This window comes from Primulina eburnea, chromosome 1 (assembly GCF_022965805.1).
Source record: "Primulina eburnea isolate SZY01 chromosome 1, ASM2296580v1, whole genome shotgun sequence".
Taxonomy (NCBI): Eukaryota; Viridiplantae; Streptophyta; class Magnoliopsida; order Lamiales; family Gesneriaceae; genus Primulina; species Primulina eburnea.
In genome coordinates, this window is record NC_133101.1 from 55,353,808 (window position 1) to 55,368,977 (window position 15,170).

The following is a 15,170-nucleotide window of genomic DNA, read 5'->3' on the forward strand; positions in this document are numbered from 1 at the left end:
TTATGTTATTTATTAAATATAGATAGAATTCAATATTCAAATAAAATACAACAATGCCACATTTCTTCACAAAAATACCAAGTCTCTGAAGAGAAATGCAAATAAAGAAATATATCCATGACAATTCAGATACTCTGGCCAGAAGAGCATTTTTTATTAAAGAAAATTGGCAAAATGATATTACTTGATAGCATTGCAAAGGAACTACAAAATATTAAGGGTCGTTAATAAATGAACTCATTTATTTTGTAGAGAAAATGATCTTCCAAAATTATTGGAAATAAACCACAAAGGTAGAAAATAAAGTACTTTATATCTCACTTTTATACCAGAAGAGGAAATAGTGGAAATAGATATTAAAAACCAAGAACAGTATGGTCGACAGAAAAATCCAGATCTTACAAATAAAAAAAAAATAATTGGACCTTCAAGAAATAGGATGTCGTGAAACGTCTACTACTTAAAATTCAATTGAAATATATTTATATATATATATTTATATATAAATATATATATATATATATATATATATATATATATATATATATATAAAAGCTATGACCGAAAATACACACACTCATAAACATTTAAATAAGTTAATCACACGTTTTAAAATTCATCCCATCACTGACTAGGAAAAGTAACTGCAGTTACATGAAATCTTAAAGTGTGACAACAACGAGGAGTTATTGTTTAACAAGAATACCAAAAAAATATCTAAAATTCTAGCCATCACCAGAGCATAAACAAAAATCATAAACATGTGAAACTATTGTTTAAACCTCTGACTCAAGATCATAATATGTTGAAAAAGGAAAGGTCCTCGGGTTATCATGTGCACCCCCAACTCCACCTACGCAGTCTTCAGCATCTCCAGACTCCACATCCTCATGATCACATGCATCAATCACACATAGTGAGTCTAAAGACTTAACACTCCTGAACCGTAATAAAAAGTACAAATACATATCAAGCAACAGTGAAAAGTACTGTAATTAACATAAGTTTCATGATCTTCAAAAGTATAAACATAAGCGTAAACATATTCTTTCAAATCTTGTCATATCATATCAATATTTATGTGTTCATTTTTCTTTACTAAATTCAGATAATTAGTTGTGACTTTTGTATCAGCTCTAAGTCGTTGGACCCATCTGCATATAACCATGGTACCCAGCGGCGAGGACATCGGCAACAGTTTTACCCATATATTGAGCCTTGGCCTTACATGTTCGTGTTCATATTAGTCACAACCAACTCACTATCTTCGAAAACATGTCATCATATTCATCACATGTAAAACTCATGCATATACATATATTTTCTTAAAACCAAGCATGCAACGTATTTATCACATTAATATAATATCCATGTTCAATATCACATATACGTTTCAAATATGAATGAACATTTGTCTGAGTACTGTCACGACTATTAACGTACTCAGTTGCAAAAATGACATGTTCCTAATCACACTTATCGAACGCCTTAAAAACATATTTGTAACCATTTCTTAGACGTAAACTCGAGCTCAAACCTTAACTTCTATAATTTGTTTAAAACTTAGACCGGAGTCTCTTTTTAATTTGAAATTAACCAAACTTAAACCATATTTCAAAGGCTTCTAACCAAACCCTATATGACCCAATTAAAGGTCAACAACCTTGAACATAATGACATATCAACACCCAAAACGAACCATGCTCATCAAAATCAATTACTCTCAAGTGCAGGACTAGCGCTCTGCGGCGCCTGTAAGCGCCGGCTGAGTAGCACTGCGGCGCCTGTAAGCGCCTAGGCTCAATGCATCAGCGCTGCGGAACTAGAAGAGCCGAAGCTCAAGCACTGCTACGCTGAAAGGGCAGGCGGGGCTAATCATGTGGGCAAAAACCTCAATTTTCACCCGGCCCAGACTAGGATCGAACCAAACCATCCTAGACCACAACCAAACTTTCCTGCACTAGTCTAGCGATGACCTCAACCCCATGCCCTTGAATACACGTGAACCGGCCAAACTCTCCAAAATCGAGCCACAAACACGGGAATCGACCGGTTCTCATACCAATACAATCCAGCTATGGTCTCAGCACTTAGAGCTCCTCTAAACCTTCTCTAAATCTTCCCACGCCAACAAGGCTGGCATCCCCTTCAACCATAACAAAAAACGTGAGAAAAAAAGTGAAGAAACCTCATATTTTTCGTGTAAAAGCCGTGTAAATTCGGTGCATAATGGTAGATCAATAAAATATCATGAATAAACATTCAACATACATATTGTGATGTGATCGATGAGAAAATGGGTATAGAGAGTGCTTTAATGCAAAAACGTATGCAAAACGTGACCAACAGAGCGAGGGAGGAACACCAAAGAGACGGGGCGGAGTTCTATGAAAATCTCTTGAGAAAATCGAGCAAGGATGCTGCTGGAAGTCACGAGAGGCTACTGGAGTTTGTGTGGTGCGGCCGAGTGCGTGAGTGGTAAGGAGAGATTAGGGTTTTGGGGGTAGGGTTTGATATTAGAATAAGTGTATAATGGGCCCATGATTAAAATTAATGAGGATGAGTAGGAGTCTAAGCACAAAATATAATAAAATAGGCCTATCAAGCCCAATAACACACTCGTAAAATATTTTGTTTAAATTCGTTTTCAAAAATATTACCTGAACCCTCAAAAAGTCATTTGCTTTGCTAAAAATCGTCTACTGTTTTGAAATACGATTCAATGCGTTAACATACCTTAAAATGCCCATTTTCGAAAATTCCATAAAAATTCACCATATATTAAATAATTATGGAATTTTTGAATAATTATTTAATAAAAACATTTTTCCTTCACTGTCCTCGGTCTCCGTTTCTTGTTCAAGGGTGAAATATTGCTAAAAGTCTAATTAAATGAACTCTAGTAATTCATGAAATAAAAGCACATATTCATGTCATTAACATGCATTTAAAATCATTAAATAAGAATTTTAATAAAACTCTAGATTGGCATGCAGTCGGGTTGGATTGTAATCGTTATACGGCATCGTCCCTTTAAAGGAGTAAAAATTAGGGACTGATATTAGTAAACCATGGAAAGTAGAGAAATCTCAATGCCTAAGCCAAGTTATGTTTTTGTTTATGCTTATGATATATGATATGCAATATGTTATGTATGATATGCTGTTTTTTTCGAAGATTATGTGTATTTTTTATGTATGTGATCGAACGTTGACTTTGTTTGCTGAGATTGGAAGTAGGTCTGGTTGATTGGTTACTTTGTTTTTGGATTAGTCAACACTAAAATTCTCTCTATAAAAGGCTACAAGAGACTGTGCAACGCTGCCTACGCACTAATTAGCTTGCGATGTCGAAACGTCTCCGGTTATAGCTTTGCCTTTATTCGGATTCCGCTTGAAAGTAGTCCCGTCTTTGCTACTTTTCTAACAAGTTCCTATAAATAGAAATACCCACTCTCTTTCTTCTAGTCGAACGACCTCCATTTACTGAGTGACGACCATATCACTTACCCCTTATTCTACCCTTCCAGATAAGTCTCAAGAAGAAATCGAGGAAGTTGAACAAGACCAGTTTTGGGTCTAATAATAAGATGAATCCAGAAGTTTATTTTATTTTTCGCTTATTTAAGTATTTTATTTCCCGTTGTAAAAGTTTCCACACATTTTTATCGTTTTAAGAATTTACGTTAAGTAAAAATAATTTTATAATTGATTAAATATTCACTCTCTTTGCAAAATCTTGACTGGAGCGTCAGAGTGGCTATGCCGGAAAACCATCCGGCGCCTCACTAATGATCACATTTTAAGTGTGTAGATATTTCCAGAGCGAAGGAGAACCTTTTCTTAAAAGAATATAACCCGACTCGGTGAGATTGCCAACATATCTCACACCTATTTTTACCCGATCACATAAGTTAAGAGTCAAAATTTTTGTTGTTTTAAAATTTTAAAACCGGTATTGTGACACATGACATGCCTGTGCTTAGGGGTGTAAACAAATCGAGCCGGTTCACGAGTTTTTTGAACGGGCTCAAAAAATATTTGAGTTGTATTCGAACTATAGAACTCGGGCTGAACTCAAACATGTTGGGAGCAAACAACACCTCCTCTAACCAAGAGGTGAGTATAGACCTGGATGAAGATACTCGTCCAATGGGACAGAAAGCAGGAAAAAAAAAAGGAAAATACAGAGTAAAATCGACCATGGAAGATCTGATAATAAACTACAACAATGTCTTCACAAAGTTCACTGAGTACACAAGCATGAAGAAGTTTGAAGTCGATCTGAAACAAAAATAACTCAAAGTAGAGGAGATTAAGGCAAAAGCTGCCTTGTCCAAATATGAAGCTAAGAATCGACGCTTGAAATTGAAGGAGTACGAAACCTTGAACAAAGACACCTCGCATATGACAAAGGAGCAGCTTATCATATATGAATGTCTTATGTCAAGATATTAGGTCGAGATGGAATATCTAAACTATTTACCCAAAGTTCATTTCTAGTATTATTGTATTTTCGAGTGCTTCTAATTTTTAATTATTGTACTTATCGTTTCGATTAATGTGATGTTCAATTATTATCATCTTTGCAAAATTGTCATTGTAAAATAACCGTTGAAAACTAGTCGTTGCAAAGTAGCCGTTGTAACATCTTGAAAATGATTTATATATTGTAAAACAATTGTATTTAATATGAAAAAAATTTAAGATGATTAAGCGGACTGTGAGACCCATAAATAATGAGTATTAATGTTAAAAAGAATGTGTGTGAAAGAGATATGTTGTTATAATAAGTATATGACAATGGACCCTACGATTTTTTATGAGTTGATAGGTGTTATAACAACCCACCATTACCAATTCCCTTAATTATTATTTTATTTTTTATAATAACAATTTTGATTGAACTAGCTCATAATTAATTCGTTTAATTATAATAAAATATTTTTGTCGTACGTGTGTAGTCTATATATGATCAATTGCGTGCTATAAATTCATTAGAGTCAAACTAATGAATAATTATGAAAATTAATTTGTTTTTTTTATTGACACGTGTATAGTGTAATAAATAATTTATTAAAAAATGAGGATATTTTGGAGAAAATTTTGCGAGATTGCAGTAATTGGGTTTTGAGTATGGAAAGTATTAGAATGGAATTTTTAGTGAAAATAATAATTGGGAGATGTTTTTGGGTATTTAGATAAATTTTCCGACATCATCATATATAATAGTAATCAAATACATGGTTTGCACATCTCTAAAAATATCATACAAAATTTTTTTTATAAAAATTATTCATGTAACCCATAAATCATAATTAAATTATTTGAAAACTAGTTTAAAATATATTAAAAAGGGTACATTTCGATAAAATTAAAAATTAATCAAATGTTATTATAATTTAGCAAAATTGGGTTATAAACATGCATATATATAACAAATATCCTTGGGTTATAATAAAGCTTTAATTTGTTCATAAGTTTCCAATTAATTTCCAGGAAAGTTTCAAGACAAATCAAATCAGGACCGATTATAAGAATTAACAATCCAAAAAAATTTCTGGTTGATTCATTCAGGGACACATACATTTGATATTTTTTTCCTTCAAATTAATAATTTACGAACAAAGTCGATTCTCGGTTTTATCTATTAATTTTAAAAAAAAGATGAATTCGAAAACGCAAACTAGGATTCAGACATGTATTATGAATCATGCATGCACAAATTTTGACCCGCAATTAAAAGTAACATCACACGTATCATCTATAGCAATGGTGTAACTGTGCACTGGATTCGTCAAGAACGGAGGCAAGTGCACCAGCAGGTCACACACGCACACATCATCCACCTCCTTCAGCCACCGGCAGCACTCCGTCTCAGCCGGCACGTCCTCCACGGGTCGACGCCTCGAGTGGTGGTGCCGTAACGTGTCCACGGATGGCGGGGAAGACGGTGTATAAACCACCAACGTGCAGGCGTGGCTCACCAACGCCAACTGAGATGCGCAGAGCGGTGAAGGGGCGGCATCTGTAGGCAGTGATGTCTTCGGGGGAAGCGGAACCCATTGGCTGTCCGCGTTTGGGTGAAGCGTCAGAAGGATAAGGAACATTAGTAACTTGAGATTGATGGAGGCGGTATCCATGTTTCCCCAGGTTAGTTGATCAACAACAAACGTAGTTGATGTTGACGAAATGCCTTCCCACTACTTATACAGTTGTTTTCCATTCATAAGATTCTCGTGCTTGTACAAGTAGGTGAGTTGAAGGTTGATAAAGAAACTATAGAAGACGAAGCAAATGGATAGCTTGTGTGATGATTGTTTTATTAGGCTTGGAATAGTTAAGAATGTGGCATCCATTTTGTGTGATACCATTGGGTTTTTCGAATCTTGGGACACATTTCAGGATTTTAATCCGCTATTTTTTTTTTTGCCTGGTGTGGTACAAGTGTAATGCAAAATGCCACCAGCAATAATGGACACAGCAAACGCGTCTGCTTACAGTAGCTAAGGACATTGTCCATGTGGCAGCCGACGCTGCACGCTGTCAATGTCGTAGCGTCCCCCGGTCCCCTGCACTCAAAGTCGCGATTCCTGCGAAGGCGGCTTTGTTTTCAGTGTGATTTTGAATATGCATGATTCATGTGTTAAAAGTTGCCCCCGTGAACTTTCAAAATCTATAATACTTTGTGAATTTAAAGCATTTTTCCTTACAATTTCTAAATCTAACTTTGCTCGTATTTACTTCTTTCTTACACTTCTTTAGTCTAAAATTCTTCTATCAATTTGTTTAAATTTTCTCGACATGCGAAATTTCTTCTTCGAAATGGCTAGCATCAATGTGGTCTTATATTTTGGATTGGTCGAATATCGGACTCCATATATTAGATCAATACGAGTATTGCGATCCATTACTTTATTGGAGTTAGTTCAAGTTATGCATAAAATGTTAGGAATCGATCCAATGAAGTTTACTATCAACTTGACAACAAAATATTCATTCATGGAGAGATCATTTTGGGATGAAGTTCAAGTCAATCTCGTTGATAATGCAATGCCTCAATATGCATATATTGCATTTTTCAATAAAGTTTTCGAGGAAGAGCCTCCCGATTCTATCGGTGTACCTTTTGGAATGCGAACAAACTAATATAATCTGGAGATAGGAGAATTATTCATAAATATGTTTTTTAAGGATAAGAATGATCTAATTGCGTATGTGAAGGATTATTTTATTAGAGTTTTCAGACGTGAGTATCGTGTCGTGGCTAGTACACACAATTTGTGGAAATTAAGATGCAAACATGATTCTTCTATGGTCATATGTCAATGGGGCCTTCGAGCTTCTTTCAAGTCAAAAACAGGTTATTAGAAAATAACAAAATATGGCATGTCTCACACATGTATATTTACTAATATCAGTATAGACCATCACAAGTTGAACCATGATATGGTGGCACAAACTCTATTGAGAGTTGTACGATGTGATCCTTCATACGAGATTAAATATATCATAGAAAATATGAATATCAAATCTTGTATACGAAAGCATGGAGAAGTTTGAAACGTACAATGAAAATTGCTTATGGTACATGGGAGAGCTCCGTGCAACTACTTCCAATATATATGTGTACTCTGTCCAAATATAATGAGAGAACAATTGTTGAGTGGAAGCATCTTAGATCAAACAACAAAGTGATAAAGATGTTGAATTATGTTTCTGGGCATTCAAGCCGTGCATAGATGGGCTTCGGCACTGTCGAAAAATTATTACTGCCGATAGTACACATTTATATACAAAATACAAGCATAAAATGTTGGTCATTGTCACTCTGGATGCGAACAATCAGGTTCTATAGCTAGGATTTTCCATTGTGGATGAAGAAACATCCGATTCTTGGAAATAGTTCTTGGAATCTTGGCCTACATGTTTGTGGTGCAAATGGTGTGCCTAATTTCTGATAGACATAAAGGAATCATGCGAGCAGCTGAGGATCTACCCTATTTTCAAACTCCTCACGGTCTGTGTCGTTTTTATTTGAGAAACTTGTGCTCAAATTTTAATATTAAATTAAAAAATGTGCATTTGAAAAATTTATGTTGGGAGGCGGACACACAACATCAAATTTGTAAATTTGAAGCAACACTAGATGCAATCAAGAACAAAAACATTTTGGCGCACATATAGTTGGCTAGAGTTACGAAAGAGAAATGGAGTATGACCCATGACGTTAGTTGATGTAATGGGGTGATGACAATCCATATATCAGACTGTTTAAATAGTGTGTTAAATAGAGCTCATAGACTTTCTATATCTGCAGTAGTACATTTTATCTTTCTGAGGTGCATACAATACTTCATTGAACGTGTGACAAGAGGTAGTCATATGATTCAGAAAAATCAACTATGGTCAGATTATGAATGTTGGAAGTATGATGCGTGAGAAAATCTAGCGAACATTGTGTTGCCAAATATGATTTACGAGAGCGAACTACTTCGGTTGCGACTAGAGGAAGACCAAGTTGTGGCCAACATAAGCTTGTGGTGAAATTATCAACCACTGATTGTTCATGTGATAAATGAACGATTTTTGGCATCCCAATCATGCTATTTGCACTGTTAAATGACAATCGTTAGATCCTACAAAACTTGTGTAGCCATGGTACAACATGTCTGAGTACCTAGCAACGTATGAGTAAAGATTTCAACCTTTTGCAGATGAACGATATTGAGATCCACCGACGTTTGAGTTGCACCACAACTCGGTTAGACTTGAAAGAAGAAGAGTAGGTAGGGATATGACAACTCATTTGCTCTTCTTGTCAGATGAAAAAGATAAATCTCTTGCAATTCTTGATCAGGTGGCTTTTTACTTGTTTTTGGCCCATTCTGTTGTAACATCATTGGTATAAAATTCCTTGAGTATGATTTTTTAGCACATTCAAGTTGGTGGTCTGCTTGGCATGCCTCATCTGAAAGTATTTTGATTTGTGGCACTACTGATGTACACTTTGTTTGATAAACTATTTTTTGGAAAGATTGGCTTTAGTTTGATATTTATTCCCTCAATCTCACTTCTGTATTTACTTTCTGGTTTATCTTTTCAAAGGAAAGAAACAGTGGAAATGAAAAGTATCAGTTTTTTAATAGATATTGCTATGTAGTAATTGCTGAGTTTCATGGATATTGCTTCAATAGTACTTGGCCTCGTTGTTGCTCATTTTCCATGGCTGCATTTTTTCTTGTTTAGTTTGTTTTGAAGTAACATACGCATGCTATATTCTTTCACAATATATGTGTGCTTCTACTTGTCGTTATATTATATTAGATTCATGTACCTCCTGTAATGCTTCTTAAATCTAAATCACTTACCATTCATTTTATTGGAGTTGAAAATTGGTGACAATGTATTGTACAATGTTCTTCCCTGAGGTTTTTTGTGATTTTCTTCTCGATCATTTTTATTTCTATATGCTATTATTTTGTTTGCTATCCCATTCTTTATATCATAGTAATACATTCTTTTTGCTTGATGAATCGAACCAGATAAGTTTATCCCATGCTAAAATATTTGAAAGTGCTCAAAAAGAATGCAGGTGCTTCTAGTATTAACTACCACACGCACTCTCATTCTTATCGATCATTTTCCTGCAGATGCATCAAATATTAGAGGTGCGATTAGCTGCAGCTGAGGATGAAATTAAATCTGCATTGCAAGAAAAAATAGAAAAGCAGAAGTTTGCACAGAAAACACTTGCTGAGCATGAAATGGATATGAAAAAAGTGCTTGAGAGGCAAACATCCTGAAACAATAGGCAGAAGAAAATGCCAAGGTGGTGGAATCCTCTCTTTGTTGTCGATCTCATCCTGTCACATTATCTGGGGCATTTGAACCGATAGAATTAAAATAAATTTGATCGATCGATGCCCGCAACGTCGATTTATCTGGGGTTGTGTTGTAGATATGTTACAGTAAGTTTTTCACATTTCTTCCACTGATTCTTCTTTTCTTGTGTGAGTCAAACTTATTATCTCGTTCACATTTTGTATGGAATTGAACACTACACCTACGGCCCTTTCGTAATGGGTTAATTTGTTAACGTCTCCTTTTGCATTTCTTCTTCGTTTGTTTTAGAGAAACTGCCATTTGATTTCTTTTGTGCTAGACAAGAATGTATTTGTTCCCCTCATCTTCTTTCAGAGGAGAAACTGCTGTTATCTATCAAGATGTGAAGCGGCTGAAGGAGAAGTTAAACCAGCGTGATCCATTGAGCAAATCACTTTCTTCCGCCCAGACTAGTTTCATTTTAGCTTCTTCTAGTTCATCATCCAAAAGCTCGTTTTGTGTTAGGAATTATATGGATTCTGGATTGAATTTGTAGAACAGATAAAGCATGAAATGGGCAGTTCTTGTTTGCCAAGAAATGGTTACAGGTCCATGATCAACCTGGATCAAATGACCCCAGCACACAAGAGTTAATATACGTGTTTTAGTACATGTTTTGCTGCGTCCAATTTGTTATGATTCTTGTGCTAGAAATCAAAATGTGCCTGGTTTTTTTAATTTTTTCGGTGCTGATAATAATGGTCACTTATATGTGAGCATAAGCATAATACTTCTTGGATTGAAATTGTGCTTAGGATGGGTGAATTTCATTGCTTGGATTTCTCTTGTGAATCGATTTACATGACATGGTTTTGCTTGCCTGCACGATTAAAAGGACCAAAGGACTAAAGAATTAGAAAGCTCGGTTTATATGGTATGTATTTTTCACAAAACTTCCATCAGTTCCCTACACTATACAAGACAATCCACCAGACGTAAATACACAAAAAGTAAGATGTTTCATGCTAAACAAGAACTACGAGACCCAAGCTTACACTGAAGGCCAGAAGAACGGCTGACCAGTCTATTTTAGAGGGACTTTGCTATCTTCATTAGCGTGGAAGAGAAAACTATGTTGCTCAATCATGCTGAGTTTGCCCCTTCCCTTGATCCCTCTGTGTGTTGGTTAATACATCAGTAGTGAGAAAGTTGACTTCTCAATCATCACAACTCAGAAGCAGAATTGTACATCTCCAGATGATGTAAAGTCGAGTCCTTTGCTGCCTAATTTGCTTAGAGAGGCGCCGAATCAACCCGACTTTCAAACTTCTTACAGAAAAAACTGGGCTTGTTTCCATGTTTACCAGCAATCGGGTTTTGGATTTACTCAACAATTTCCATGGAGTTGGTATATATGATTGTGTTGGACATAAAATCTATATGCTATTGTGTGTATATATATAGTAAGAAAGGGGAGTGAGTGCAGATATGGAAATATCTAGGAATTCGTGGTGCCAAGTAAATTCATTGTGGGCCAACACTGACTTTGACATCAAGATGAGTTTGACATTGCCAAACTTGTTGCATTGTCTCCTCGCCCTACCCTACTAGATAATGAATTTTAATCAAGTTCTTGTTTTTTAGGGCCAACATTGTTTTTTTCTATACAAGCATTAACATAATATTCATTCTCACAAAAATAGTCTTGGTTTGAATCCTATACTTCAAGATTAAAAAATCTTGCTTTAAAGAATTTGCATTAAGCCTGATAATCTATATGCTTCTTGAAATTTAGATTATGCTCAACATACTAACTATCCAAATAGGTGAATTTTAAGATCCATTTAAACTCTCCAATGTTTTCTTGAAACGACTAAATAAGTAAATTCTAAAAGGTGCATATCGTTCCGTCTTTTATCCATCAAAGATCACGAGATTAGAATAAAGTTGGAAGTTCTAATCACCTTTCTTGATAATTGTTCGACTCGAGTTTTACAATAAATGGAATAATGCCATCCTTTCTGTTGTTATCTCTTCAAACTAAGTAGGCAATGGCTAAACATTGTGATTAAGTCAAAATTCTATTACTTTAATGAGTAGGTCTCTTGTGAGATAGTCTCACGAATCTTTATCTGTGAGACGGGTGAACCCTACCGATATTCACAATAAAAAGTAATACTCTTAGCATAAAAAGTAATATTTTTTCATAGATGATCCAAATAAGATATATGTCTCACAAAATACGACCCGTGAGACCGTCTCACACAAATTTTTGCCTAATTTAATAGATTAATGTAATGGTGAGCCCATGAGATTGACAAGGAACTATCAATGTTCATTTAAAAGAGTTGGTCACAGACCATTAACTCTTTCCTCCGACAACCAATACCAAACCATGATTGCCGTGCGTGACAAACCCAATCTCCGAGTCATTTTTAAATGCTTTGGATGGATTTTTTTTTCTCCTTCTTGTATTGGGGAAGTTGGGTGGGCCTCAAATGTGACCCATGTGGTTGACACGTTTTCGGTGCTGACCCAACACTGTGGGAAAGCTGACTGGGCCCGGGCCCAATTCCATGTGGTACCCTATGTCCATTAAAATCGAGCAGATCAAGGTTCCTAACCTTATCGTTTTATCTGATTGTCAGGTCCCCAGTCAGGTCACGTGCTCAAGATAACTTATTTTATCGTTTCGATTTGGACTTCTCCTCCATCCTGTCTGGTTTAGTAGTACATTCAGGCTTTGTTTTCAATAAATACATCTAAACTGGATATTTGTCATAAGATGTCTTATTGTGAGACCATTTTGCAGATAATTTTTGTAAACGCAGTTCTATTTAATTCATTCATGAAAAAATATCATTTTTTATTATATGTCAAAATTAATATTTTTTAATTATATATCGCGACATAACTGACTCATTTTACGAAAAAATATGTGAGACCGTTACCTATTCAACTTACACAAGGTCATGAAACTAGCATATTTAAGAGATTATGGTAAGCTCCAAGAAAGTACAACTGGTAGACAGGAAAGTACACGTGCATGCACGTGAACAAGCCAAGACTGTATAAAATCCTTGCGTGTTTTGTAGATTTTTTCCCCCCTTCAGTTTAGAAGAATACAGACACAAATTTAAATGATGGGTATTTGGCAGTTCTTTCTTTAGTACTTTCTGGAATTAACTGGTGTTTTCTATTAAGATAAGCTGCAGCTGCATGTGATTCTATTTTATTTAATGCTTTGAGGTGAGATATTTTCTCACCATAAATAGTAAAATATTGAATAAATGTAAATTATCACAGCAGACTCGTGAAGTAAATACCCCATAAATACTACCATCGTGTGCCTGTGAATATAAAATATTAGTTTAAATTTACACCCAAGAAGCCCATAAAAAAAAATGTAGTCTTTCCTTTCCAAATAAAAAATACATAGAATGTAGTAATGTTTTAACCAAAGTTATAAAAACATCTATTGTTTCATATTGTACAAGTTTGAGCAAATTTAAGCTTAGATTAAATGTAAAAAAGTTATCTTTTAGTTTTATATTGTTTAGTCAATCAATATATTATGTTTTGGTTATGTTATCATAACAGATGATCCATCAAATCGAAACATCAAACATTTTTTTAATATCTCTGCCGATCTTAGAACTCAAATCCCTCACAAATTTAGATTTTTTCAGCACAACTATGAAAGTATCACTAAATGATTAGACATTTAATTCAAATGATCTCAAGTGAGAGAAATTTTTGGAATATAAAAACAAATTAAATGTGATTGTTCAAATCAAATTTGAACATTACACGTAGTCTGACTATGAAAATTTTGTCCTTTCTTGCAAAGTGGTTATTTAAAAATTCTTGTCCTTTATTTTAATCCAGCGATTCTTGAAAACGTGGCAGCACGTGATAAGTCGTCAGGTCATACTTGGGAGATATTTAGTGCCGACTGTCCTAAATTGGCCACGTAGCCACTGTTTCTCCACTTGTAGCCATGGAAAAGATATTTTTGGGATCACAACGTGGCATCCGAATAAATTATCGATGATTTTTGGTTTTTGGTAATATTTTTTTCTTGTCTAATGAGAAGACGACACATATATCTCTAGCTTCAAATCATTGTCTCCGGTGGGGTTTTTTTTAATTTTATTTTGTTAAAGTTGCGGTTGACACCATTTTTCCACAGAATTGAAAGAAGATCTTGGGTGGAGGTGGGTTTGAAAAGAATGTGCGAGAAACCGAATCAAAGATTGAAAATCACCGATTTCGTTGACTCGTCGGAGTCGGGGATTCTGAACGAGAGGATTCTCGTTCTTGTATTCGAGTTCTTGAAGTGGGACATCCGCGTCCTATGCGTCCTGGCATCTGTGAATCGCAGGCTTCGTGGGTTGGCGAAACGGGTGCTGTGGCGGGAACTTTGCCTGTACAGAGCGCCTCGTATGGTTTACACGCTGACGGGGGGTATGCCGAATAGCAGGATTATAGGCGGGTGGCACCCGCTGGCGAAGCTTCTCTTCTTCTGCGGCGGGTGTGTGTCCACTCCGAATTTCGAAGTAATTCAACCCTCGCGTGGCCATTTCGTGAAATCGTCGCGGTTTTCCAAGACCTCGGGCCAAAGCTTCCTGTCGAAGAAGTGCAGAGGAGACGTGCTGTTCGTGAGTGACCCGTGTGAGCACCCGACTCGGGGGGAGCAAGACGACGTCGGGATATACAGGGGAGTTTTCCGGGACTTCACCAAGTCGAGGACGCGGGAGTTCTTGATAAGGAGGCGGGTGGATTTGGAAGCTGGGTCGAGGTGTCCGTACTGTGGGATGCGCGTGTGGAGCATGACGGCGGCGCGTCTGATTCAGAGGAGGAGCGTGGCGCGACGGCTTGGGTCGAATGAAGGTGGAGTGGACTACTTTGTGTGCTTGAATGGGCACCTGCACGGCACTTGCTGGTTGGTTCCATTGACGTCAGGAGACGAGAATACAGAAGATGATCGCGAGACAGGTGGATCAAGTGACGATGAAGAGAACCATATTTATAACTTTGTGAGCAACGGACGCGATGTTCCAATAGATTTATGAACCATTTTCAGCATGTTTCCTTTCAAGAAGCAGGCAGAGGTTTTTCCCAGTTATGAACAAGAATCTCATCTCATATGTTTGCTCAATATGAGAAATGGATCGGTGTACAGTACCCCATATGATTTTCTTTTCCATTTTAAGTTATGCTATACATCAAGTCTCTGGAATACATAAATCCCAGATAAACTAGTTCTACGATCATCTTAACAGCAGCAGCCATAACACCAGTTATCAACACATTGGCCTCACAGGGAGCAAACTAAATGGGTTG

The 15,170-nt window shown here is 36.1% G+C and overlaps 2 protein-coding genes and 1 long non-coding RNA gene across 3 annotated transcripts; 2 read left to right on the forward strand and 1 right to left on the reverse strand.

Moving 5' to 3' along the window:
- Positions 1 to 5,710: 5,710 nt before the first annotated feature.
- LOC140808517 (uncharacterized) lies at positions 5,711 to 6,142 on the reverse strand. The gene has a single exon (XM_073165643.1). The coding sequence runs from the start codon at positions 6,140 to 6,142 to the stop codon at positions 5,711 to 5,713; it is 432 nt and encodes a 143-aa protein (XP_073021744.1).
- A 2,661-nt stretch (positions 6,143 to 8,803) lies between these two features.
- Positions 8,804 to 11,271, forward strand: LOC140812688 (uncharacterized). Its single transcript, XR_012113734.1, has 3 exons — positions 8,804 to 8,859; positions 9,653 to 9,970; positions 10,200 to 11,271. It is a non-coding gene; the product is annotated as an uncharacterized lncRNA (long non-coding RNA).
- A 2,703-nt stretch (positions 11,272 to 13,974) lies between these two features.
- LOC140832034 (EID1-like F-box protein 3) lies at positions 13,975 to 15,056 on the forward strand. The gene has a single exon (XM_073195806.1). The coding sequence runs from the start codon at positions 14,057 to 14,059 to the stop codon at positions 14,897 to 14,899; it is 843 nt and encodes a 280-aa protein (XP_073051907.1). The 5' UTR covers positions 13,975 to 14,056; the 3' UTR covers positions 14,900 to 15,056.
- Positions 15,057 to 15,170: the final 114 nt, after the last annotated feature.

What these genes read in the sequence shown, in the direction of transcription:
- LOC140808517 (XM_073165643.1), bottom strand. Translation starts at nt 6,142, where the DNA reads ATGGATACCGCCTCCATCAATCTCAAGTTACTAATGTTCCTTATCCTT.
- LOC140832034 (XM_073195806.1), top strand. Translation starts at nt 14,057, where the DNA reads ATGTGCGAGAAACCGAATCAAAGATTGAAAATCACCGATTTCGTTGAC.